The 24,682-nt window shown below is 43.4% G+C and overlaps 1 protein-coding gene across 2 annotated transcripts in view; it reads left to right on the top strand.

The window, feature by feature from the left end:
* Positions 1 to 3,526: 3,526 nt before the first annotated feature.
* LOC126145446 (protein spaetzle 4) overlaps positions 3,527 to 24,682 on the top strand; it is a 67,847-nt gene continuing 46,691 nt past the window's right edge. The window contains exon 1 of one of the 2 annotated variants that reach the window (XM_049915559.1): positions 3,527 to 3,553. In XM_049915559.1, coding sequence (XP_049771516.1) covers positions 3,542 to 3,553 — 12 coding nt within the window. In that variant the 5' untranslated portion in view covers positions 3,527 to 3,541. Of the gene's footprint in view, positions 3,554 to 14,328; positions 14,522 to 24,682 lie in introns of those variants that run through there. The other variant, XM_049915558.1, reaches the window with a different exon arrangement.

Below are 24,682 nucleotides of genomic sequence, written 5' to 3'. Positions count from 1 at the left end.
TCTAGGAAGTGCTGAAGAGAACGAGATTACCATTGACAAAATAATATAGAAAATACCTCACATCATAGTGTCAGACAAGGCATGCTTGAGACTTTTCAAAGTTCTAAATGCTAATATTTATCTGCCGTTAACTTTCTGTTCATGGAAGCTCTTTGAATATCCCATGTTACCAACTGTAATCAAGAAAACCTGGGCTGTTAAAACATTCATTCAAATAGGAACACCATGGTTCTTCACACTACCGTTCCAAACTGACATTAAGAGAAACCTAAGAAAGGATTTTATCATACTCGACAATTGTAACTGAACTAATGCTCTAGTCTATATTAACTCAGAGTTTTATCCATATGAGGACCTACTAGCAGAATGGAATCAAAACATGTACAGTGTAACATATGATATGTACACAACGTTTTGCCATTCTTACTATGAGAGCGTTAAAGAAGAGGAAAGATGTCTGCTCGCCTCCAGAAATTTAGTGATCTGGCTCCCGTCATTGTGATAGATTGTTCAAAACAGAACGAAATAATTGAATTGGGACTGAAAGATGTCTAATAGAATTTGAATCTTCTGCAAGTTTCCTACCTGCCACTGCACCTTCTGCCTTAGCACTGCGTGGACATGTCATTAACAACTCATCGATCATAATAATTGTGCTATGAGTTGCATAAATAAACTAGTGTTACGACACATCTAAAGCATTGCACGACGACACCTCCAAGAGTGAGCTTTACTATGGACTTTCAAGGCTTCAATGACGAATCCGGGAAGTTTGCACTTAAGAATATTGCTTTTACTGCGCTCAGAACCACTGGACACGTAATAATGAAATTTTCCGTAAATGTCGATCCATCAAAGTCTTTCAAGAATGTGAAGTACACCAAAGCATGACAAACTGCTTTATGGTTAACGTCTTTCCACCATTCAGTATGGTAGTATGAACCTAACAAGTTTTACGAAGATATGGTGACATCGCTTCGCATATTTGGCTACACAGACACAATCATTTATGTCAAAGGTGGCGAGATCTCATGAATGAGCCGTATCTACAAGAAAGACACTATCTGGAACTTCAAATCATACAGGTGCTCAGTCCTCTGACAGCTCAAGAAGAAGTATGGTGCAGAAAATCGTGTTATGTACACATAAGGTAAGGTAAAATTAAAGCTCGATGACAAATAAATTATTTTTAATAAAAAATACGATGTATTATTTATTCAGTTTCTCCTCCTCTTTGTCCTCCACATGGCTGAATAAACTTCTGCACATGTACAGGTAAGGATTTATCCATAATATGTGGAGATTCGAACTTTGGAATAGGTAGCGGTCACATGCATCCTTCTTCCAAGGTCAAACACGAAAGCCGACACAATTATCATGTAAACTGAGTCGTCTTAAGTAGATGGAAACCACAAATTCTTCTTTGCACTCAGGTTCACGGTTGCTGCAAAAACAGAATAGTTTCTGCAACAACTGCAGAGGTGTTGGGACGCTGACACAGGCAGGAAGTGGCAGGCTGTGACATGTAGAGCGAGCCAGTCCTATCTGATAGGTGAAGCGATGGCGGCTGGCTACCTCCAGTAACATCTCAGCTCCCTTTGCCAGCGGCAGCAACTGGATGCGACCTCAGGAGGAAACGCCAGCTAGTCCTAACATATTGTCACCATCTTGTACAACAAGACACTTGTGTCGTTGCGGGTGATCTATAACCTCTTACCACACAGAGACATAAGATTGTAGCTTCATTCAGACAACTACACATAACGGTTCAAACCCGCGTCTAGCAATCCTTATTCAGGTTTTCCGTGATTTCCCTAAATCACTTCAGGCAAATAACGGGATGGTTCCTTCGAAAGGCACAGCCGATTTCCTTCCCCAGCCTTCCCTCATCCGATGGGGCTGATGACCTCGCTGTTCGGTCGCCTCCCTCCCCCCCTCCCCCCAAAATCAACCAACGTACAACAACTACACACATATTCTGCCTAAACGGGTGCTGTACCGTAATGAGACTCATGTCAAGCACCAAACTGCGGCTGGGAGACATGCATAAGAGCCATAAGTTTTTGCCACTATCACTGTAAATTTATTGCCCAGTTATCACTATGGTATGGTCCTGTTCGACTCCAGACACTTTTCATGAAATGAGACTTGTGTCATACATCAGATAATAGCTGGAAGACATACATATCTAAGAGATAGAAGCTACGCAGCAGTCTTCTTTTCCCAAGACCTTCTCTGACATGTTATCGCAATTAAGAACAAAAACAGGCTATAGATATTGCGCTGTGGTTTGTTTCAGACCGTAATTTACTCTGATGCGTACATGGACCATTGCATTCATTCCCACGAAAACATTATAAATTATTTCACTCTAATGATTTGGAGATGTGTACCTAGGAGGCATTATAATTTTAGCAGGCTCTCTGACCAGGAAAATGGTCAGAAATCTATTCCATTGGCCAGGATATGAACCTGTGAACACATACAGGTAGGTGCATGCATGCACCTGCCTTTCTCCACCGTCATATTCAGAGCAGGTGTACGTATAAGGTACAACTCTGCTGATTGAACTCACTTCGGTGTTGGACTGTCTGCTAACACTGTCAGTTATGAAACACTCATTTGATAAACGTGGTGGGATTGCTGACATTGAAAACAGACGCCCTTGTTTGGTTAAAATGCTGTTTGCGCGTGAATTTTTTGTTCTTACAAACGACAGTCTACTATCTCAGCTGTTTGCTGATGATGTGATGAAGGTAACGCTGACAGAGATTATTGGTGGAGGTGTCTGGTTAGGTATTGATGAACCAACACTATTAACCAATAATGATTATGACCATAAGAATGTCTTAATGTGAATAATTTTACGGTGGCTACGACATTTTATTGTTTTTATTCGGGATTATTGAGTGAGGGTGTTATCACAGAGCCCAAATGAGCCACAGAGCCCAAATGAGCCAGCTGCAGATCATATTGGTATGTAACACGTTCCTCTCTCTATATGTGTGTATATTTCACATTTAACACATACATTATTTAACGTTGTATTATCGGTGATCCTAAGAGTTATTTAAAGCTCGCTGATCCAAGAAGTGTAGGGCCTGCTTTGAATCATTTACCTAGTTTCACTAGCTCTGTTCTTGAAACTATTATTGATATTTAAAAGGGTTGTTTCATGAACGTGAACTGTACATTTATATTACCACTGTATGTGTTGTAAGAATTTTTGGTTGTTTTTGTAAAAATAAATATTATTACGAATTGCTCACGATACCAATGTATGCATACCTGTGATGTCTTTTTTGTGTTGTGATAATAAAATTTTGCAAATCTTATAGTTCGGTGCCTTCCACTCAAGGATCCTTGCAACCAAGCAAATCCGTTCAGAGTATAAAAGTAGCCAAATCCTGCCACTACCCTTTCGATGATGATGATGTTGCAATGTATGTTAATGCTGAAATTGAGGCTGTGTTTAGCTGAATACCAAAATTGAAGCCACTTGGCAATGATATGAAATCCATGTGGGACAATACCGAGATCAATGAATTCCTACGTCAAGTACAAGAAATTATTTACGCCTTTGTATTTCCATTGTGTTTTTTGGGATCATCACACATTGTTGAGCTCTGATTCGATGATGTATTCTCTGTGTCCAAGTACATCAATGATGCATTCATTATGCTGTGGACCATTGACCACGCTTCAGCAACCGATGTTGCGCAATCACTGGCTAGTAATAATCATCCATCAACTAGCAGCAGCTCTCTTGCCTGTCCAATCGTTTTAGGACAGTAGCACCAGGTTAGTCATCTGCCACCTTTAAGTTATGCAGTGGCTGCAGGTAAATTTAAGGGCAGGATCTCATACCTGCATAGATAACTCTACTGCAGTATACCAAGACCCTATTCGTTTCCTGAACACGTGTCTACATGTTATGAAAATTGCCTACAATCCACAGTATTCCATCACTAAGTGCTATACGACTTTATGCTGTGGACTAACACACCTTCCCCAAAACAAGATGATAATGGTGTGGGAGAGAAAACCATTGTCTATATTAGGCGAGAAAATGCTGTGATATTGTGGGGTGCCTCAATTACTGAATGGTTCAAGGGCTTTACCTTCAGTGTAAAAAAAAAAATGGTTCAAATGGCTCTGAGCACTATGGGACTCAACATCTGAGGTCACCAGTCCCCGATAACTTAGAACTACTTAAACCTAACTAACCTAAGGACATCACACATATCCATGCCAGAGGCAGGGTTCCATTCTGCGACCGTAGCAGTCGCATGGTTCCGGACTGAAGCACCTAGAACCGCTCGGCCACTGCGGCCGGCCCTTCAGTGTCATACGGGGTCAGTTTTCTGAGATGGAAAAAGAGGTTCCAGAAAGGCACTCAGCTGTATAATCCACCTTGATAAACTCTCGTTTATTTATGGTACATTAAATGGGGGCTAGCTACATCCCAGTTTTGCAGGATATGGCTGTATTAATGGCCGAAATCAAGGGCACAAATTTTGCTTTGCTAGGTCAATTTTGGCTTCCGAGATAAATTACACAAAGTGTCTTAGCAAACACAATGTATGTAATAATATTCGTGTGTATTATAACTTCGATGGCATCAGTTTCCCACTTAAACTTCAGAATACACCTAACTTTGAGAGGTAGAATCTGGGTATACCAGGTCACATTTATAGCCTGAAGCAAGAAGAAAGCAAGCCGTAAGAAGAGCACAATGTAGAGTGTGATATTCCTAGCTGTGGCCGCCAATATTTTCTCTTGCTAGAAGCTCGCCTTGATGCAGCTTGATACGTGAAGTAGCATATGGTACAATAGTGGATTGAGGTACAAGCAGCAGCTAGTACAGTACATTCCTGTGGGAGAGTCAGTCAATTGTACTGAACTTGTTTGAGATTGGTCGGCACATTCGGGTGTTAGGCGCCAAAACGCTTAACTTCTCTTATTAATTATTTATATACTTTTCATTGTATTTAACCCAGGTTACCCTACGAGTCTACCGTTTTTGTTTATTAAATATCACTAGTTTTGAGAAACATAAGAGCAATGATATTACAACCAAAGTACTTCCGAGATCTTCGGGTCGCTTTGGCGCGCCTGGGAGGCGAAGTACTTTGGCTGCGCTTGTCGCTCTGTTTCGGGTGTTCTTCAGAGCCGGACGTGTATCTCTGTTTCGGACGGACATGTCTTTCTCTACATCGGAAGTCGTCAGAAAAGTTACTGTACTATTAGGAAAGCTTTGTCGAGTATTGTAGAAGACTGCGTAAAAAGTGGAATTTTAAAATACAAACAAACAGGATACATTAATGAAAAAAAATGGTTCAAATGGCTCTGAGTACTATGGGACTTGACATCTAAGGTCATCAGTCCCCTAGAACCTAGAACTACTTAAATCTAACTAACCTAAGGACATCACACACATCCATGCCCGAGGCAGGATTCGAACCTGCGACCGTAGCGGTCGCGCGGTTCCAGACTGAAGCGCCTAGAACCACTCGGCCACCCCGGCCGGCGCGGGTGATACACCTTTTCAAATGAAAGTAATTGTAGGCATATCAATCTCGACAGAACGAATACAAATAGATTTTTGCACCATCATACGAACCAGCGAAACACAGTAAAGAAAAAAACACAGTGACACTTATAAACAATAATGAGAACCCTTCTTGACACTCGAACACACCAGTACTATAATAAATATGCAGTCAAGTTCTCTGTGAAATAGCAACTGAGAACAATTAGCTATAACTTTAGCTGAATCACTGCAATTAGTACAATCGGTGACGTATAGAGCGAAATTTTAAAATAGCGTTTCAAGAGACATCAGATCATGATCAGAAACATAACTGAGCGTACATAAGCTTTTCTTGAGTTTGTTTCACATTAAACAATAGTAGCAATACCTCACAGAGAAGGCACAGATCAATTAGGTGCAACCGCAACCAGCGTGTGGCTTTAACCGGAGCACAGCCAGCATCCAACTAGATATCATGGAACATAGTATTCAGTGTTTTCAAATGCAAATCCTCAGCATCAACAACGACCAGCGTGCAGTCGCTCTGATGCAGACGCAGACCTGACGTTTAACATGGTCCTTATGCCACCAACGGCTCAACTCCAATTGATTGTACTAATTGCAGTGATTCAGCTAAAGTTATAGCTAATTGTTCTCAGTTGCTATTTCACAGAGAACTTGACTGCATATTTATTATAGTACTGGTGTGTTCGAGTGTCAAGAAGGGTTCTCATTATTGTTTATAAGTGTCACTGTGTTTTTTTCTTTACTGTGTTTCGCTGGTTCGTATGATGGTGCAAAAATCTATTTGTATTCGTTCTGTCGAGATTGATATGCCTACAATTACTTTCATTTGAAAAGGTGTATCACCCGCGCCGGCCGGGGTGGCCGAGTGGTTCTAGGCGCTTCAGTCTGGAACCGCGCGACCGCTACGGTCGCAGGTTCGAATCCTGCCTCGGGCATGGATGTGTGTGATGTCCTTAGGTTAGTTAGATTTAAGTAGTTCTAGGTTCTAGGGGACTGATGACCTTAGATGTCAAGTCCCATCAGGAGCATATATAGCAGAAAATAAAATTTCTTCTCAAGGCTGCACATCCACGTAGTGCTCCACTACCAACAGTCACTGGTTGCCCTGGTTTGCTGTGTATAGCAAACCGACTGTGAGAGCCACCCTCTTCGCGAACGAAACTCGCACTCCTCCTGTAGGCTCAACCGCACTGCCATCTTGTGGTCAGATACAAAGCTCATGAGGCAAGATACCCAAACATCTTTTGTACGAGATCAACTACTTTGATACAATGGGATTGATTCGAGCCGACCATCACTCAAACTTATAAGGGCGTGCCATGGAACAATCTCTCCCAATTGGAGGATTTTGATGGCTGTCCGATGAAGAAATCGTTGGATCAGTTAAATTGGTGAATGTGGCTGCAGATAGTGGTGTAGGACATATGGAGGCGGAATTGGCATATCCTAATAGTTTGCATGATATGCATAGCAATTTCTCGAGTGACTAATTCTGTGCAATGGTTCCCTCCCCAAGCTGATGACGACGCTGAAGGATAAACAGACATACGAAATGCATCACAGAAACCTTCAGTAACATCTCAGTTTGGGATTGGAACTTATTAGAGTCACCAGTGCTATCTCCTTTAACAGTCGTATTGGTTGAAGGAGTATACTGACGTTGACACCAACATGAGGGCTTCCATGATGTGCGACTTTGAGGAAGATTTCTTTTCTAATGAACAGTTCTATTTTTGGCAAAACAATGGAACTACTGCAAAATTCACGAAGTTTACTGCATGAAAGGGAGTTTGGGCCACAATATTCAATGGAGAATTTGTTGCTCTGGAGATGGCAAAGGTTTTGCTAAAGCTCGCTAAACCTCTTTATGTTGAAATGTGTGTATCAGACCTAGCCAAAGTCTGCATACACCACTTTGACTATCAGTTTGCAGTAACTCATTTCACATATCCAAAGGTATTTTATATGGATACAAACAGCTTCATCTACTGATCCGTATGACATAATAAAGTATCACCATGTCAGATATGACACATCTGGATATGCAGCCGATAATCCTTATGGCATACTGCCTGAAAATAATAGTGTTATCAGTCTAATGAAAGACTAGGAAATGTGTCACAGATTGTCGAGTTTGTGGGCCTTTTAGAAAAAATGCACTTGTACTGTGCAGACACAGTTATCACACAAAGGTGGGCAATGGGTGTTTGTTGTGCTGCTTCAGTGCCTTGTATGACCGATGATTATGAGGAGTGCATGTTTGGTGATGTTGGTGGAGATGCAATTTGTCCTCTTCCTCCTCCTCCACCTCCTACTTCTTCTCCACAAATGGTGCACCAAGTACGCACTCACTTGTGAAAGTGTGGTGTCACCGCCAGACACCACACTTGCTAGGTGGTAGCTTTTAAATCGGCCGCGGTCCGCTAGTATACGTCGGACCCGCGTGTCGCCACTGTCAGTGATTGCAGACCGAGCGCCGCCACACGGCAGGTCTAGAGACACTTCCTAGCACTCGCCCCAGTTGTACAGCCGACTTTGCTAGCGAAGCTACACTGACAAATACGCTCTCATTTGCCGAGACGATAGTTAGCATAGCCTTCAGTTACGTCATTTGCTACGACCTAGCAAGGCGCCATTACCAGTTTATATTGAGATTGTTATTAATGTACCGTCAAGAGCGAGGTTCTCCAATTATGGATTAAAGTTAAGTATTACATCAACTACGTACTTTATTTATTAGACTCAACTCCTTTACTTGTTCCAGATCTCACGCCAGTCTGCGTGAGCTTAACGCGTGCATTTTGGCCTCCTCTAGCAACACGGTGTTGGCTCTTCTGCCAACACTCCAGAGAGCATGTGGTGCATGCTGTGATATAATTGAAAATTGGTCTGGCGCCATGATGACAAACAGTTCATTTGTGAGGGCAGGTTTTAGACAGCTTTGTCCTCACTTTATTCAGTTGGGTGATAGTGAGAAAATGGATATATTTATTTGTATAGTTTTTTCTCCTGCTATCTGCATCCCATTGTTCTTCGTTCCCAATGTAAAGAAAAATCCTCTCTTAAAACAGTGGCACTTCAGCCCGGAACTGCACTGCTGCTATGGTTTCAGGTTTGAATCCTGCCTCGGGCATGGATGTGTGATGTCCTTAGGTTAGTTAGGTTTAAGTAGTTCTAAGTCTAGGAGACTGATGACCTCAGATGTTAAATCCCATAGTGCTTAGAGCCATCTGAATTTAAAACAGTGGTATCAAAGAAGGATGTTCTGACAAAGACCACGCTCTCATTCCTAAAACCCAGTAACGTAGTTATAAAAAAGTTGTTCTACCATACAAACAATGCATAAAAGGTTTATGCATGTGACAGGAATGCAAATACGATGAGAGGCAGAATATGACTTAGCAACACCAGGGGAATGGTGTGTGTAACTTTTTTTGTGATTGGTCGTGGTGATGGTGGAAGAATCCTTACTTTGGGGTAATAAATCATTATCATTAAGTAACAAATAGTGGTGACACATAATCAGTTACAGCAGTAATATGACAGATGACAGATCATAAATAAATGTGACAGATCATTGTTTTTAATTGCCATAGAATGGAGGGGCAGGGGGAAGATAAGGAGACCAGTGGACCCTCTGTCATGGATTGGAGCATAAATCTGGCAACTATGCAGGCTGCATTTATTCCCCAAGCTTAAGGAAACACTCATTTTAGAATTCCTGCCATTTTTAAGCCACCTAAATGGCTGAGGAGGAGGGGGGGGGGGTAACATTGACCCTTGATGTTCGAGGAGATCTGACAACAATGAAGATTGCACTGGAAAGTACCCTGTGCCACTACCAACTCAAATGGTCACAGTTTTGTTTGATCTATGGGAGAGAGTCACAAAGATGCTAAAAGAACTGAAGTGGCGGCTGGCAGGCACTTGAAGATTGACTCAAACCATCCCATGAAATCTTACTTATAATGTTTCTAGAATTAACTTTTAACTGATGAATCTAGGAATATATTAAAGTTCCCTACATATCGTACCTGTAGATATCGTAAAGACGAGATCAGACTAATTACAGAACACACATAGAGGCGTTTCAGTAAGAATTCTTCCCATGTGCCATTTGTGAATTGAATGATAAAAAGCCCTAATAACTGGTACAATGGGAAATAACATCTACCATGCATTTTGCGGTGGTCTGCAGAGTGTAGTCATAGATATTGCTGAACTCAAGCGCTTGATAAAATTAAACATGTGATTTCCAATTTACAGTTTGAGCATATGCACACCCAAACATTTTTAAGGCTCAGTTTCACATATATCCCTTCCCTTGTGCTCTGTTTCAGCTGTAGATGTTTGTATCCTGTCTTGTGCCGAGCTAAATGACTGTTTCTTCTTTTTTTAATGATAGACCGTTTGCATTGACATATTCAGTTTATATTTTTTCTAAATATTATGTTCCCTTCTGTTGTTATATCTCTGTTGTATCTCTGTTGGATATGGTTAAGATGGCTGCATCATCAGGAAAGAGCATTACTTGTGCTTTATCAGTGTGTGGCGGAAGGTCATTTATATACAGCAAGAATCAGAGTGGTAACAATACTAGACCCTGTGGAATACCAGTGGTAATTTCTCCTGCCCAGAATAAGGAGCATCACTAAAACTGAATCAGCTATCTAAGATGATCCTTTGCTTGCTGTCAGTCAAATATGAAGTGAACCACCATCTCATTGTATTGTAATAAACTCACATAAGATACTATAAAAATAGATTGTGAATTGTTTGGAACTCTTAATAGAGAGAGAGTGAAGTTATGTTATTCAGATACTTTAATATATAGGGTGTTTATTAATTAGCTACACAAAAGTAACTGTTCATTGTGGAAAGGGTAAATAACTTACAGAAATATTTGGTACAGCACTTATTGCAGTATATCTTCAAGTTTTATTTCCACCTAAACTGTTAGTTCCCGATTATCCTGCTAGGTGGCAGGTGCAAATAAGTTATTCCAATAGTCATCATGGAGTTGTATAATGGTGCAGAGCATGTGCAGTATTGTTTATTGTTTCACGAATCCAAATCCACTACACTCAAAGACAAACTGTTATTAATTGGTAATTTTTGTTCCACCTAAACTGGTTGTATTACATAGGACACCAGGTCAAGTTTGCCCAGCAGTAACTGATGCAACAATTGAACAAGTTCAGCAATCTTACCTTCTACACTGTAACACTAGGCATATTCAGTTCTAAGCTGGTGGTTGCTTGGAATATTTAGTCCTGAACTGTCCTGAACTGTAGCAGCGGATTTGGAGTCATGAAATCATAAACAGGATTGCACACCATTAGATGACTTCATGATGAATGTTGGAATGACTCATTCACACATGCCACATAAAGTCTAGTGAAAATTACTTGATAGTTGACACTTCATGTGGTGGAGCTGGTTTCATCAAATCAGAATGCTCAACATCATGGCCGAACCATTCACTGTTGCCAAACTGCCGCAACAATTGGTCAGTTCACACACAATTCCTTGCTTAGCATTCTTTCTTTATGCACTGGAGAAATGCATGGTACACACTGTGCTGTCTTACAATATACAAGATGTTTGAAAGAAACTCCCTAGTTTTAAGTATACATTTAATGGGAAAAGTAATGAAAAATTACCTCAATGAGTACATATCGTGAAAGAGAATTCCTTCAAGTTTTGTTTAATGTTAGTAGGCTTCAACGTGGGATCCATTTGTTGCCCTGCACACATCAAGACGATAATGCACTTCTCACCATGTATTCACCAACATTTTAGGTGTAACTGTCCCAATCGTCGTGACGATTCTTCCCTGTACATGATTGATGTTTCTAATCTTTTCACTGTACACAACATTTTTTGTGTGGTCCCAAAAGAAAATGTCCAGTGGGGTTAAGTCTGGACTTCGTGGTGGCAAGGTATTGGGCCAGCCCTGACTATCCACCTTCCTGGAAAGCAAGTGTCAAGAGCCACAAACACATGGTTACTGTAATAAGGTGAAGCACCATGTTGTTGGAAAAACACAAGCCCCTTTTCTGCCTCAATATCATCCATTTGGGGAAAGACGTACTCTGTCAGCATGTCACAGTCCTTGTTCTACCTGGTGATTCTGTTTTTAAAACACTACCGGCTTCCTTGAAAGACTTTAGCCAATGACGGATAGTTCTTGCTGTAGGTGGTTCACCACCATACTGATGTCTAAAATTATGTTGCACTGTTATAGCTGACTCAGTTCTCACAAGCCAATTAACACACTGCGCTTTCTGTTGCGGAGTATACATTGTTGCTGAGCTGCTCTGCACTGCACTGCACCCACACCTGGACTGAACTGAGGGAACAGAGGAAAAAAACAGCGCTGGTGCCGTCTCAAGGTCAAGCAGACCTGCCAACTGCAGGGGTGCCAAACTTGGAGAGTTGATGAATCAAACACCACAAACTACAATAGTGTATGTCACTTTGTACAGATTCTAGGACACATTAAAACTATGGAGTTCTTTTTCAAACACTCTGTATTTATTCACAACCAGTTTCGATCATTCATCATCTTCACACTAGAAAAATATTGAGGCAACTTCACATATCATACATGCTATTTAACCAGAAAAGACTCCATAGCTGACTTGCAAACGTCAGAGAAAAGATACCGTCTTAAGCAGCCTGAAAACATTGAAAACATGTAACAGGAGTAAGTGCCCAGCACCATTTGGTTCTTGTGGCTGAGCAATTATTCTGTGCACTTAATGCTGTTACATGGTTTCATGTTTTCTGTTTGATTCTGCCGGTACTACGGCGTCAAGTATTTTTTTTCTGACATCTGCAAATCAGCTATGAAGTCGTTTCTGGTTGTATAGCGTGTATGACCTGTGAAGTTGTCACGGTATTTTTCCACTTTGAAGATGATCAGTGATCGAAACTGGTTGCCAATAAATATATTGTAAGACAGCATAAGAGTGTACCATGCATTTCTCCAAGTGTATCGATGCTGTTGACAGGCACCTGAAAGAAAATTTTATTCTTTCTTGACGTGTTTGGATCCTGAATCATGGATCTGGCACTTTTATTTCGTACTTTATCATATGTAATAACCACACCACAAACAACACACGGACATTAAGATGCTAATGACATATAAACGTTTTATACACAGCTCTAACTTAACACTACTGGATACTTCCGCACAAGACGCCGTACAGCGTCACATATGCGGTTATCATAATCACGGAGATCGGCTTGCATTAGATAAGCTTTGCACGACATTTCTTGAAACCGAATTTTCTGAAGGCTTCAGTTCATCATTGCAATTGGGTGACCTCAGTCAAAAGTGTAATGATTTCGTTCGGTGTTATATTTTAGCGCACTGGTTAGCATATTAACCTACCACACTTGAAGCTCATCAAGATATGAGAGTCTTTTAATTTCTAAATCTAATCGAAAGAGTCTGATTATCATTTTATTCAAATAAGTGGTTTAAATATAATTTTTTATTTAAAATTCTTTGCCATGTAATTTTCACCAACGTATTGACTTTTTGATAGCTCTTATTTTTGTACCTATCATCCATTTTTCGTCTGGACTCTGCCTGTGTCGTTCATAATCTGTAACTAAGTGCCAACGAAGACTGCTCATTGGTAGGTAACGCTGTAGTTCGCGCAGCCAGTGAAAGGATAGCTTCAGGTGACCAATGAAGCAAGAAATTACTATATACTTTTAACGCTGAAACTGAACTGTTTCTGTGTTGAGTTTGCTTGTGGAGGATAGCTTTAATAGCGACGAACAAAGCGATCGTGATTTTACTTCTGCCGCATATTGTTGACCACCGCTTTCTCGGATACATCACATACCACGTGGTCGTGGTTAGCTTACGATACGAGTTTTAAATTCAGGGCTACAAAACGCTACCGCAGTTCAGTCGTTGGTGACTTACAATCAGCTGTCGACACACTCTCGCATTTACAACGAACCTTGCGCCTATAACCGTGCAAGCCGGACGCCTATGTGGCAATACTGTAGCAGCAAGTGACAGACGTCAGCCAGCTATCAAGTAACTTTTGAGCGGACTATAGCAGGAACGTGGAAACTAACAGTGTTAGGCGGGAACAAAACTTGAAGACATACTGCAGTTAGCGCTGTATCAAACATTTTTGTAAGTTATTTACCCTTTTCACTATTAAAAGTTATTTTTGTATAACTAATTTATAAACACCGTGTACAGTCCATCTCCGCTGTTGGGCGGCATTCACAGTACGACACATTAAAGGGCGTCGTGTCTTTCAGCGGGTTCCGAGCATATACTTGGTATGGTACTAATTACTCAGTAAACGAATGCCTACAGCATTCTACAGCTCTATTTGTGAGTTGCTGTGTAGCCAGAGGAGCCACGACCTCCTGAGAATGACTGTCTCTGGCCGGGAGTTGAGCCCGGTAACACGGACAAAATGCGCTAGCGTCGCGTCATCAAATTTTGGCTGAACGAGACCGGCGCCCACCCAACGACACTTGATCGGCCTGCGGCGGTGCAAGCCGCTGCCGCACTGCCTGTGTTTACCGGCAGACGCACCTGAAGCGCGCATGCGCCGAGCGCGGTGCGCCCAGTGTGTCACGACACACATCTGCCGGGCTGCGCGTAACGGGACGGCGCCCCCCACCCCCTCGGCCTGTCTGCGCTGACCCACTTGACGGCGCGGCTTTTTTTCTGGCTTACGGTAACGCGGCTGGCTGCGAGCGCCTGCAGTGCCCAACGCGACGGCGGCTCGAGAGGATCGGAAGGACGAGTGAGCAGGAAGAGCGCTCGGCCCAGCGGCGAAGAGTGGTGAGGCGCGATGCGGAGCTGCCAGCAGCGACCCCGACCCAGACCCAGGTAGCGACCAGCGAGCGCAGCGCCGAAGCACCGCCAGACGTCGCGTCGCCACAGGGATGGCCGCACACGGCCTGCTCCTGGTGAGTCGCCGGCGACGCCCACCGCGTCGCCACTGTCCGCAGTAGCTCCTGTGTTGTGCTCGGCGGCTGTTTGCAACTACAATAAGGGGGGGAGAAAAAACAACACTGCGTCGTGCTTTCGTCGACTCTATTTATTTAGTCGGAAGATGTGACGAGCCCAAGCCCATTTTCAGACAACAGCATACGTTTCTAGTGCAGATTACAATTCTTATGCAGGCTGCATTCGAGGGCAGTGTTGGCATCCTTGGTGACATGTGATTTTGTAAAGAGTTACGTAGTGTGTGTGACCGTATCCTCAAGCATTTTCCGTACTTTGTATACCATATATGTACAGAACATGCACGTAAACAATAGTCGGACTCCTTATATATGGTGAAATAAGGTTTTTCCGAATTACCTTGCAGTCTATTTATGGCTATGTGTATACCACTGAATTGCGTGACAAGGGGCACTTCCTATTGTACCACGTTTAAGAAAACCCTTTCCATGCCTGATGTGTGCTGTGATCAGTCAAAAATGTTCTTCTGGGGTTCTATGCGAGCGATATGTAGGAGTCTTCAGTACGTTTTTACTGTGTTGTTGTCTTCTGTACGAAGACTGGTTTGGTGCAGCTCTCCATGTCCGAATAACTACTGTTTACTGTATGTATGTCTTGGCCTATCTATAAGATTTTTTACACTCCCCCCCCACACACACACACTTCACTCCAATATTAAATTGACGATCACTTAATGTCTCAGAAAGTGTCCTATGAACTAATCCCTTCTTTTAATAGAGTTGTGCCGTAAATTTCTTATCTCTCCAATTCTATTCAGTACCACCACATTAGTTACGTTATTTACTCGTCTAAGTATTCTTCTGCAGCACCACATTTCAAAAGCTACTTTCTTCTTGTCTAAACTGTTTATAGTTCATGTTTGCTTCTGTACATGACTACACTCCAGCCAAATACCCTCAGACAAAACTCCCTTACACTCTGATCTATAGTCCCCGTTAACAAATTTCTATTCAGAGACGCTTTTCTTGCCATAGCCAGTCTACATCTTATATCCTCTGCTTTCACCATCATTTATTTTACTGCCTAATGGCAAAACTCCTCTACTTTGTATCTCGTTTCCTAATCTAATTCCGACAGCATCACCTGATTTAATTTGAGAACATTCCATCATCCTTGCTTTGCTTTTGTGGATGTTCGTTTTATATCATTTCAAGACACTGTCCATTCCATTCAACTGCGCTTCCAAGTCCTTTGCTGTCTGACAATTACAATGTCAATGCCAAACCTGAAAGTTTTTATTTCTTCTTCCCGATCTTCAACGCCTACTCCAATTTTTTTCTTTGGTTTCCTTTGCTGCTTGCTCAGTGTACAGATCGAATAACATCAGGGATAGACTACAACCGCCTCTTTTCTTTCTCAACCACTGCTTGCCATTCCAGCCCCCCCCCCCCCCCCCCCCCCGTCACCCATTAATATAACTGCCCTCTGGTTCCTGTACAAGTCGTAAATAGCCTTTCGCTCCCTGTATTTTACCTCTCTGGCTTCAGAATTTGTAAGAGTATTCTAGTCAATATTGTCAAAAGCTTTTCTGTAAATCTACAAATGTTATAGATGTAGATTTACCATTTTCTGTAAGTCCTCAAAGGGTATAGACGTAAGTTTTCCTTTCCGTATCATTGAAGAGAAGTCGTACCACCAGTATTGACTCGCGTGTTCCTACATTTCTCCGAAATCCAAACTGTTCTTCCCTGAAGTCGGTTTCTACCAGTTTTTCCATTCGGCTGTAAAGAATTGGTGTTAGTATTTAACAACCCTCACTTGTTACACGGATAATTCGATAATTTTCACACCGGTCAGCATCTCTCGCTTTTCAAAGTTTCTGAAACTTTGTAAACTAATTCTTGCGGGATGGTCGGCGTCTCTGTTAAGTGTCTGCCAGTTCAGTTTTATCAGCACCCAATTAACCCCCTTCCAGCGGTCAAAAAAAATCTGTGACGATTTGTGCTACGTTCTTTGTATACGATCATAATGCCCTGTTTGTCCTATCTGGTATGGGTCACGGGAGTGTTTTGCAAGCAAACTTCTTTGGAAGAATGGTTGTGTTTTCCCAGAACTCTACTAATGAATCGAAGCCTACCATCTACTTTACCTGCTGTTGAGACTGTGTGTTATTCCCATCTCGCATTCCTACAAACTGTGGCACCAAGATAGCTGCATGAATTTGACTTGTTCCAAGTGCGATTTATTCATGTTTTAGTTATTTGATGTCATATTTTTTGCAGTTTTTTAAATAATGAAGCGTTCGTTAACTATGAACCAAACGTGAAATTCGGTCTACGCTACAGGTCTGTCTGTATTTTGTATTAGTGGGCTTTGTCAACTGGTGACCAAATTGACGCCTTCCAACCTAATCTAGACGGATAAACCTGCCGCTTCAAACAGTTCCAGAACGCTGTAACATTCGAACACTTGGATTTTCGCCATTGTTATAGCCGCATATGCATTTTATGACCAATGCTACGCTATCGATGGTGACACATCGAACTTCAAATCCAGCAAAGTTTCTCCTGAATACTCCTGAAACTGACTCTTTTACAACTTTGCGAAAATTAAGTTGTAGAAATACTATTCTAACTTTATTAATTCGTTGCCATTATTAATATATGTATTACTCTGAATAAAATGCCATACAAGGTGGTCTTACAAAAAGTAAACTTTCCGTTATGGCGTTGTTAACGTCATTCGCACATTTCCAGAAACTTGCCCGCATCTCGTGGTCGTGCGGTAGCGTTCTCGCTTCCCACGCCCGGGTTCGATTCCCGGCGGGGTCAGGGATTTTCTCTGCCTCGTGATGGCTGGGTGTTGTGTGCTGTCCCTATGTTAGTTAGGTTTAAGTAGTTCTAAGTTCTAGGGGACTGATGACCATAGATGTTAAGTCCCATAGTGCTCAGAGCCATTTGAGCCATTTCCACAAACTTATTTTAATGAGTAGTTCTTCAACAGAAGTTAGTCAAAATAGGTGTCCTGTTTTTTCACGGTGACTGATAAGTATTGGCTGCAAAAGTAAAATGGAAAGCGCCTGGACACATACTGTATAAGTCGTAGAATTTGTGTTCATTTTGGGAGAGCTGACGAGAAATCACAGCTGAACAGTGTTCGATATTTATAGCGTTGTTCTGATCCGCCCAGTATTTCGTTCCCTTTTTCAACTTCTAGAGCTTTAAATAATAAGCTCCAATGACGTCCTCTTCAGAAGTGTTCATGATTGCAACTGAGAAAAATGATTAGTGCTGTTCGTTGCTTGTTGTATGGCGAGTCCCATCGCATCGCATATTGTATCGCCCCAGTGGGATCAAATGTCGCGCCAGTAAGAGCCGCGTCGCGCGACCTTCACTACAACGTGCTGTGTCGCATGTCGTTTCTCCTCAGTGAGAAGTGCACTTTCCTCTTTGACCACTAGGTGTTGGTGATGGGGCAGATGGTTTCGATTCCGCCTCTGGCATGAGACCTTGTGTTCAAGAACACTGTGTTGGCATAGTCGTGATAATAAGCAATGCAGGACGGCAGGTGGGGTTCCAAGTCGGCCATCCAGCTTTAGGTCTTCTGTGATTCCTCTAAATAGTTTTAGGTGTATGCCAAGATTCTTCCTTCGAAAGGGCGCGGTAAATTTTAATCCTTGTCCATCACCACCAATCCAAGCCTATCTTAGATTGCTAGTGACTCACTCGTCGAGGGATGTTAACTCCTAAACTTCCTCCTATATGGGCGTGACAGCGATACGCAATAATCATTATAAAGAAGATATGATATTTATATATCCCTGTAAGGTAGGGCTTTTTGGCGTCATTGATTGTATATGGGGTTGGGGGGGGGGGCACCCATCTCCGCTCTCTCTCCCCCCCCCCCCCCCCTCCGATCCCCTGTTGGGCCTAGCTGGGTGGCCCAGCCGAACTTCTGCCGTTTCCACCGTTTTATTCTCTTTCATTTCTTGGTTTTAATGCCTTATCTTAACTGATCTTTTAACGACTTGTCTGTACTGTCTTTTTTCTAGGCATCCTTTTTATTATTTGGTTAGTTACACTTAGGCTTTCCAAGATAGGCCTTTCGCCTCCTTCCTTTGACGACTACTCCTGGTTTGCCACTTAACGGATGAAAGGACTGATGACACTGCAGTTTAGTCCATTTCACTCCAAACCTACCAACCAGTTTATATATCTGATGTTACCAGTTGCTCACCAACACATGCCAAATACGCATTTGCTGCTATTTGCATACTTTAACGAGAGAATCGCTTTCTATGGACAGTCTTGAGGCAAATACTAGGGTGTCATTGTGGGAAGTATTCTTTTGGTAGTTAAGTAATTAGCAGTGAAATTGGTGCTGTAAGATTGTGAATTACGAAACTGCTACTTTCGGCTCGTCAGTCGTATAATGCAACAAATAACTCCACAAATCAACTGCACTCCTCAAATATCAAGTTCGTTACTTTCTCAAAGATACAGTGATTATGGAGAGTTGCATAACCATGGATGATGCCACGCAACGATTGACAGCTAAGTGGCTTTACATTACCTTCACGAAAGACATCTACACCGTACTCCGCAAGCCACTTAAAGGTGCGTAGCGGAGGGTACGTCTGGCATCACCATCTGATCCCCCTACCTGCTCCAATCGCGAATGGCTTGTGGGAAGAATGGTTGTCGGTAAACCTCTGTATTGGCTCTAATTTCGCGAGTTTTCTCGTCGTGCTCATTACGCGAAATGTATGTAGGAAGAAGTAATATTTGTCCATCATTCCGGAAAGTAATTTCTCGAAATTTCAATAGTAATCATCTCCATGATGCACCACTCCCCTCTTATAACGTCTGCCAATGGAGTCTGTTGAGCATCTCTGTAAATCTTTCGCGCCGACGAAACGATCCCCTGACTAAACTCTCCGCTCACCGTCCTATCTGATAAGGATCCCATATTGATGAACAATACTCGAAAATCAGTCGAACATGCACATTATAAGCCACTTTCTTACTAAACGTGTTTCCTTAAGATTCTTCCTATGAATCTGTCTGGCAACTGCTGTTTCTCCTTTTTATTTTATGTGGTTATTTCACTTAAGGTCGATCTGAATAGTTACTCCTGGATATTTTACGGTAGATAATGTTTCTAGCAGTTTCTCGTCAATAGCGTAGTGATACAGTAGTGGATTTCCTTTCCTATGTATGCGCAATGTTACATTGCCTGGACCATTTATCACTCCTCTGCTCTCCTCTTTGCTCCTTTGTTATAAACAACTACATCCTCTGCAAACAGTCTTAGAGCTTCCGACGCTTTGTCCTACATCATTTAGATACATTGTAAACAAAGACGGTCCTGAAACTTCCTGGCAGATTAAAACTGTGTACCGGACCGAGACTCGAACTCGGGACCTTTGCCTTTAGCGGGCAAGAGCTCTACCAGCTGAGCTACCTAAGCACGACTCACGCCCCGTCCTCACAGCTTTACTTCTGCTAGTTCCTAGTCTCCTACCTTCCACTTGAGTACTTGCCCGCGAAAGACAAAGGTCCCGAGTTAGTCTCGGTCTGGCACACAATTTTAATCTGCCAGCGCACACTCCGCTGCAAAGTGAAAGTCTCATTCTAATAACGATCCTATTACACTTCCTTGGGATTCGACATTTGTCGATTTTGTTTCTTTAAGAGATGTGTTGAGTCCTTTCTACAAGGAACTGTTGAATCTAGTCGCGAATCTGGTCCGATACTCGATAAGCACGTATTTTTTCAAATGCTGGCGGCACCTCAACGCTCTCCGCTGCCTTAGCCACACGTCTTGGGGTGCAGATCGCTGCACGTTGCTGCGATTGTACAGAGCCCTTGTGCAGTCCCGGCTTGATTATGGGAGCCTGGCCTATGGGTCTGCGTCACCCTCAGTGTTGCAGTTGTTAGACCCCATACACCACTGTAGGGTTCGGCTTGCAACTGGCGCTTTTCGCACCAGCCCCGTGGATAGTCTACTGGTCGAGGCCGGGGTTCCCCCGCTGCGGATTCGCCGCCATCGTCTGCTCGCCGACTATGCTATCCACGTGCATTGCTCGCCAGGCCATCCCAATCGTCGCCTGCTTTTCCCTGCCATGGTCCTCCATCTGCCCGAACGGCGACCTAGGTCTGGGCTTTCCGTAGCTGTCCGTGTCCAGTCCCTGCTGTCAGAACTGGGGTCGTTCCCTCTTCTGCCTCCCTTCCGGGTCTGTACACCTACGCCTCCCTGGTGTTTGTCCCGGCCGTCCGTCCGTCTGGATTTGGCACAGGGACCTAAGGACTCGGTTCCGCCTGTGGCCCTCCGTCGCCGTTTTCTTGCGCTCCTCGAATCATTTCCGGGCTGTGAGCCTGTCTACACTGATGGTTCCCTGGTTGATGGTCGCACTGCCTACGCTTTTGCTCACGCTGCCCATGTTGAGCAACGCTCCTTGCCGGCTGGCTGCAGTATTTTTACTGCAGAGCTGGTGGCCATCTTGCGCGCTCTTGAGCATATGCGTTTCTGCTCAGGTAGGTCCGTCGTCATCTGCAGCGACTCCCTGAGCAGCCTTCAGGCCATCGACCGCTGCTATCCCTCTTCTCCTCTGGTGTCCTCTATTCAGGAGTCTGTTTCCGCCATTGCCCGCTCTGGTCGTTCGGTGGTCTTGGTTCGGACGCCAGGTCACGTTGGCATCCCGGGGAACGAACGTGTTGACAGGCTGGCCAAAGGGGCGATCGACGCCCCAGCTTTGGAGATCGGCCTCTCAGCTGGCGACCTGCAGCTGGTGTTGCGCCGTAAGGTGCTTGGGGTGTGGTCTGTTGAGTGGCATGGCATGACAGCCCAGAATAAACTGCGGGCTGTCAAGGAGACGACCGATGTGTGGCGCTCCTCCCTGCGGTCTTCTCGCAGGGACTCTGTTATCCTGTGTTGGCTCCGCATCGGCCATACATACCTGACACACGGCCATCTTTTGCGTCAGGAGGATCCCCCCCTGTGTCGGTGTGGGTCCCGGCTGACGGTCGCCCACGTTTTATTGGAGTGTCCCCGACTGCGCACCCTTCGGCAGTCTTTTAATCTCCCGGGCACCTTGCCTTTGATTTTATGCGACGATGCCTCCATGGCTGACAGTGTTTTACATTTTATCCGTGCTAGTCCTTTTTATGGTTCCATTTAGAGTGGTCCTGCACCTTTCCCTTTGTGTGTCTCTTGTCCTCGAGTCTCTCATATTTGGTTGCAGCTTTTAGTGTGTAGTCGGTTGGTTAACTCTTTCCCTTTTTTGTTGTCGTGGTCAGTCAACCAGTCTCCGGCCATCTTCTTTTCTTCTGTTTCTTTCTGTCTGGTGTTCATCTGTCCTCTTCGTGTCTGTCGTATTCGTTACCGCATTTGTGTTCTTTTAGGGCCTGGGGGGAGTATCCTTCCCCTTGGGGTTTTATCTGCTCCGCGCCTTAATGTCTCGCCTGTTTTTGGAATGGGGGACTGATGACCTTAGCTGTTTAGTCCCCCTTAAACATCCGAACAACCACCACCACGTATTTTTTCACTAAAAGGCAGTGCGGGACGGTGTCAAACGCCTTTCAGAAGTCGAGCAACACGGGATCAACCCGAGCGCCGTCTACAGTGCTATAGATCTCGTGGAGGAACAGAGTGGTCAGTTTCGCAAGGCCTATTTGCGGGATCAGTATTGATTTTTATTGATTTTCGTTTTCCAAATAAGTCATCATTCAGCGTAAAAGTGTCCTGTAATTCTAAAACAGATTGACTTCAACGATACAGGTCTACATCTGCCCTGCAGCTCTTCTTGAAAATGGACATGACCTGCGCTTTTTTCCAGTACCCTACGTACCCTTCGTTGCTCCAGCGATCTACGGTAAACTGCTGCTGGAAGGGGAGTAGGTTCTTTCGCATAATCTTTGTAGAATCTTATCTGGTGCCATCCGACTGCTAGGCGACTGTAATTGCTAGAAACTAGCAAACCTCTTGTAAAACATTTGTATTTGTTGTTGTTCTGGCTATTTTCTTCCCCTTGGTGTGTTTCTTGCCTGTAGCGGGATCCGATACATCATGAGTTGGCGATTATTTTCACTTGAACTTCGTGGCTGGATGCCCTTACCGCCGCCCCCAGCTGTTAGCCTTAGGGACGCAAGTTTCTAACGTGTTTCGTATTTTAACTGTTACTAAGAAACGAACTTATTTCTCATCTGTTTTTATCGTCTCAAACTGACCATTTTCGGGCAATGTAATCAATTTCTTATAGTCACATAGTAACCCGGCATAACGGAACACCGTTTAGCTGTCATAGACGTGAGTATATGACAGTGAAACTGATAATTCTTTTGACTGGTTACTCGGTAACTACGAGAAATGACCTGAAGAAAGCCGACACTGCCAGTAACCGGTCGGTCAGAGATAATAAAAAGAGCGATGGAAAAGGAGTTTATTTTCTGCAAATAAGGATTGCAGAGTGCTCCCTGCCTACTAGTATATCCTGTTTTGGTTAACTGTTTTTGTGTCGTGGAGACAGTAGTACAGCGCAGTATTTGTCTAAATGAACGTGGTAAACCATGTAAAACCTTACATACGTTGGCCAGTGTACCAGGTCTAGTGTCGTTAATCTGGTGCGCAGAACAGTCAGTGTTTCGTAAGCTATCATAAACACTTCCTAGACGCAGCTACTTCAGCATTGCTTGCACCAGTATTAGTTTATTTTTTATTTTTGATACTTTGTTGCTTCTTTCTCGCTGTTTAACCATACGGTTGTTTCTGCAGTAATCCTGAAGTCGTCGTCAATGAAGTCTTCCATGTTAAAATATCTTGATCTGTACGTGCTTCAAAACCACCACAATCTCCTCTGATTCCTCGTGCCATTGCTACAGTTAATCATGTACGTTCACCATAAACGTCATTCACAAACATCTAAAAATCGACCGAGCGAGGTTTGCGCTGTGGTTTGCACACTGGGCTCTCATTCAGGACGACGACTGTTCCATAGTCGCGTTTGGCCATCCAGATTAAGGTTTCCTGTGGTTTCCCTAAATCACCCCAGGCAAGTGCAAGGATGGTTTCTTTGAAAGGGCATGGCCGATTTATTTCCCCGCCCTTGAAACAATTTAATCTTGAGCTCCGCCTCAGGTCACCGCGATGTCGACGGGAAATTAGACCCTAAGCATCCTTCCTTCCTTCCTTTGAAAAATCGATCGTCCGCATCGAAGGGCACAAGGAGTAGCTAAATACCTCTGATGTGCAGGCCTGCCAACACGGATATTAACATCCTCCAATGCAGGATACAAGGGAAAGTAAATTAATCTCCGCCAGCGTCGTCTAGTCACTGCTAAACAGTCGTACAGCATGATTAGTGTGTTTGTAAGATTGGTGATGGTAATGCTGAAACAACGGTGTCTGGTGCTGTGATTGTTCAGAAATTAAATAAAACATTGATCTTACTGAAAGGCGACTTCTAAAATGTTGTTTCACCGTGTGGTATTGCCTCTATTATGTTAAAAAGCAACCCCGTGATCAGGCTGTTTGATCCTCTGCCAATGGCGTCACTATATGCGATACAGGACATGTGGTCAGCACACCCCTCTCCCAGCTGTTGTCAACCTTCGGAAACTGGAAACCGCTATTTTTCATTCAAGTAGTTCCCAGACTGGTATCAAGAGACTAACTGCAGCCCGTCCAAATCACACAAAGAAAAAAATCCCTGGCAGCATTGGGAACCGAGCCAGAGTTCGCCGCTTGGCAGCCAGACGTCCTGACCACTTAACCACGAAGGTGGACTGTTTTATTGTAGTAATTATTTCTATCTTATGCCTATTTATCATTTACGGGTTACTTTGCCTTGCAGTGGCTGATTTCTGGATCTACCGGAGCACATCAACTGATTTGCTACACAGTAATCCACCACCGATTTGAACTGTCCACACAAGAATAACTAACGTTACTCAGTCCTCTGCAATTAATTGTCAATGGAAATTAATACTCAGTGTCAGATCACATCGTCAGTCAGTGTAACAGATTTATAGCGCCACTTGGATATCTGTTGACATTCCTGCTATTCGTGGCTGGTCACTGAGCGACATGGGACGTGCTATAGCCAACATATACGCTTATTAGTTTAATTTAATGTCCACACCTACAGTCCAATCTGCGTAAGATCC

The sequence above is a fragment of the Schistocerca cancellata genome, chromosome 2, assembly GCF_023864275.1.
Source record: "Schistocerca cancellata isolate TAMUIC-IGC-003103 chromosome 2, iqSchCanc2.1, whole genome shotgun sequence".
NCBI classification, from domain to species: Eukaryota; Metazoa; Arthropoda; class Insecta; order Orthoptera; family Acrididae; genus Schistocerca; species Schistocerca cancellata.
This window is presented reverse-complemented; position numbering and strand designations above follow the sequence as displayed.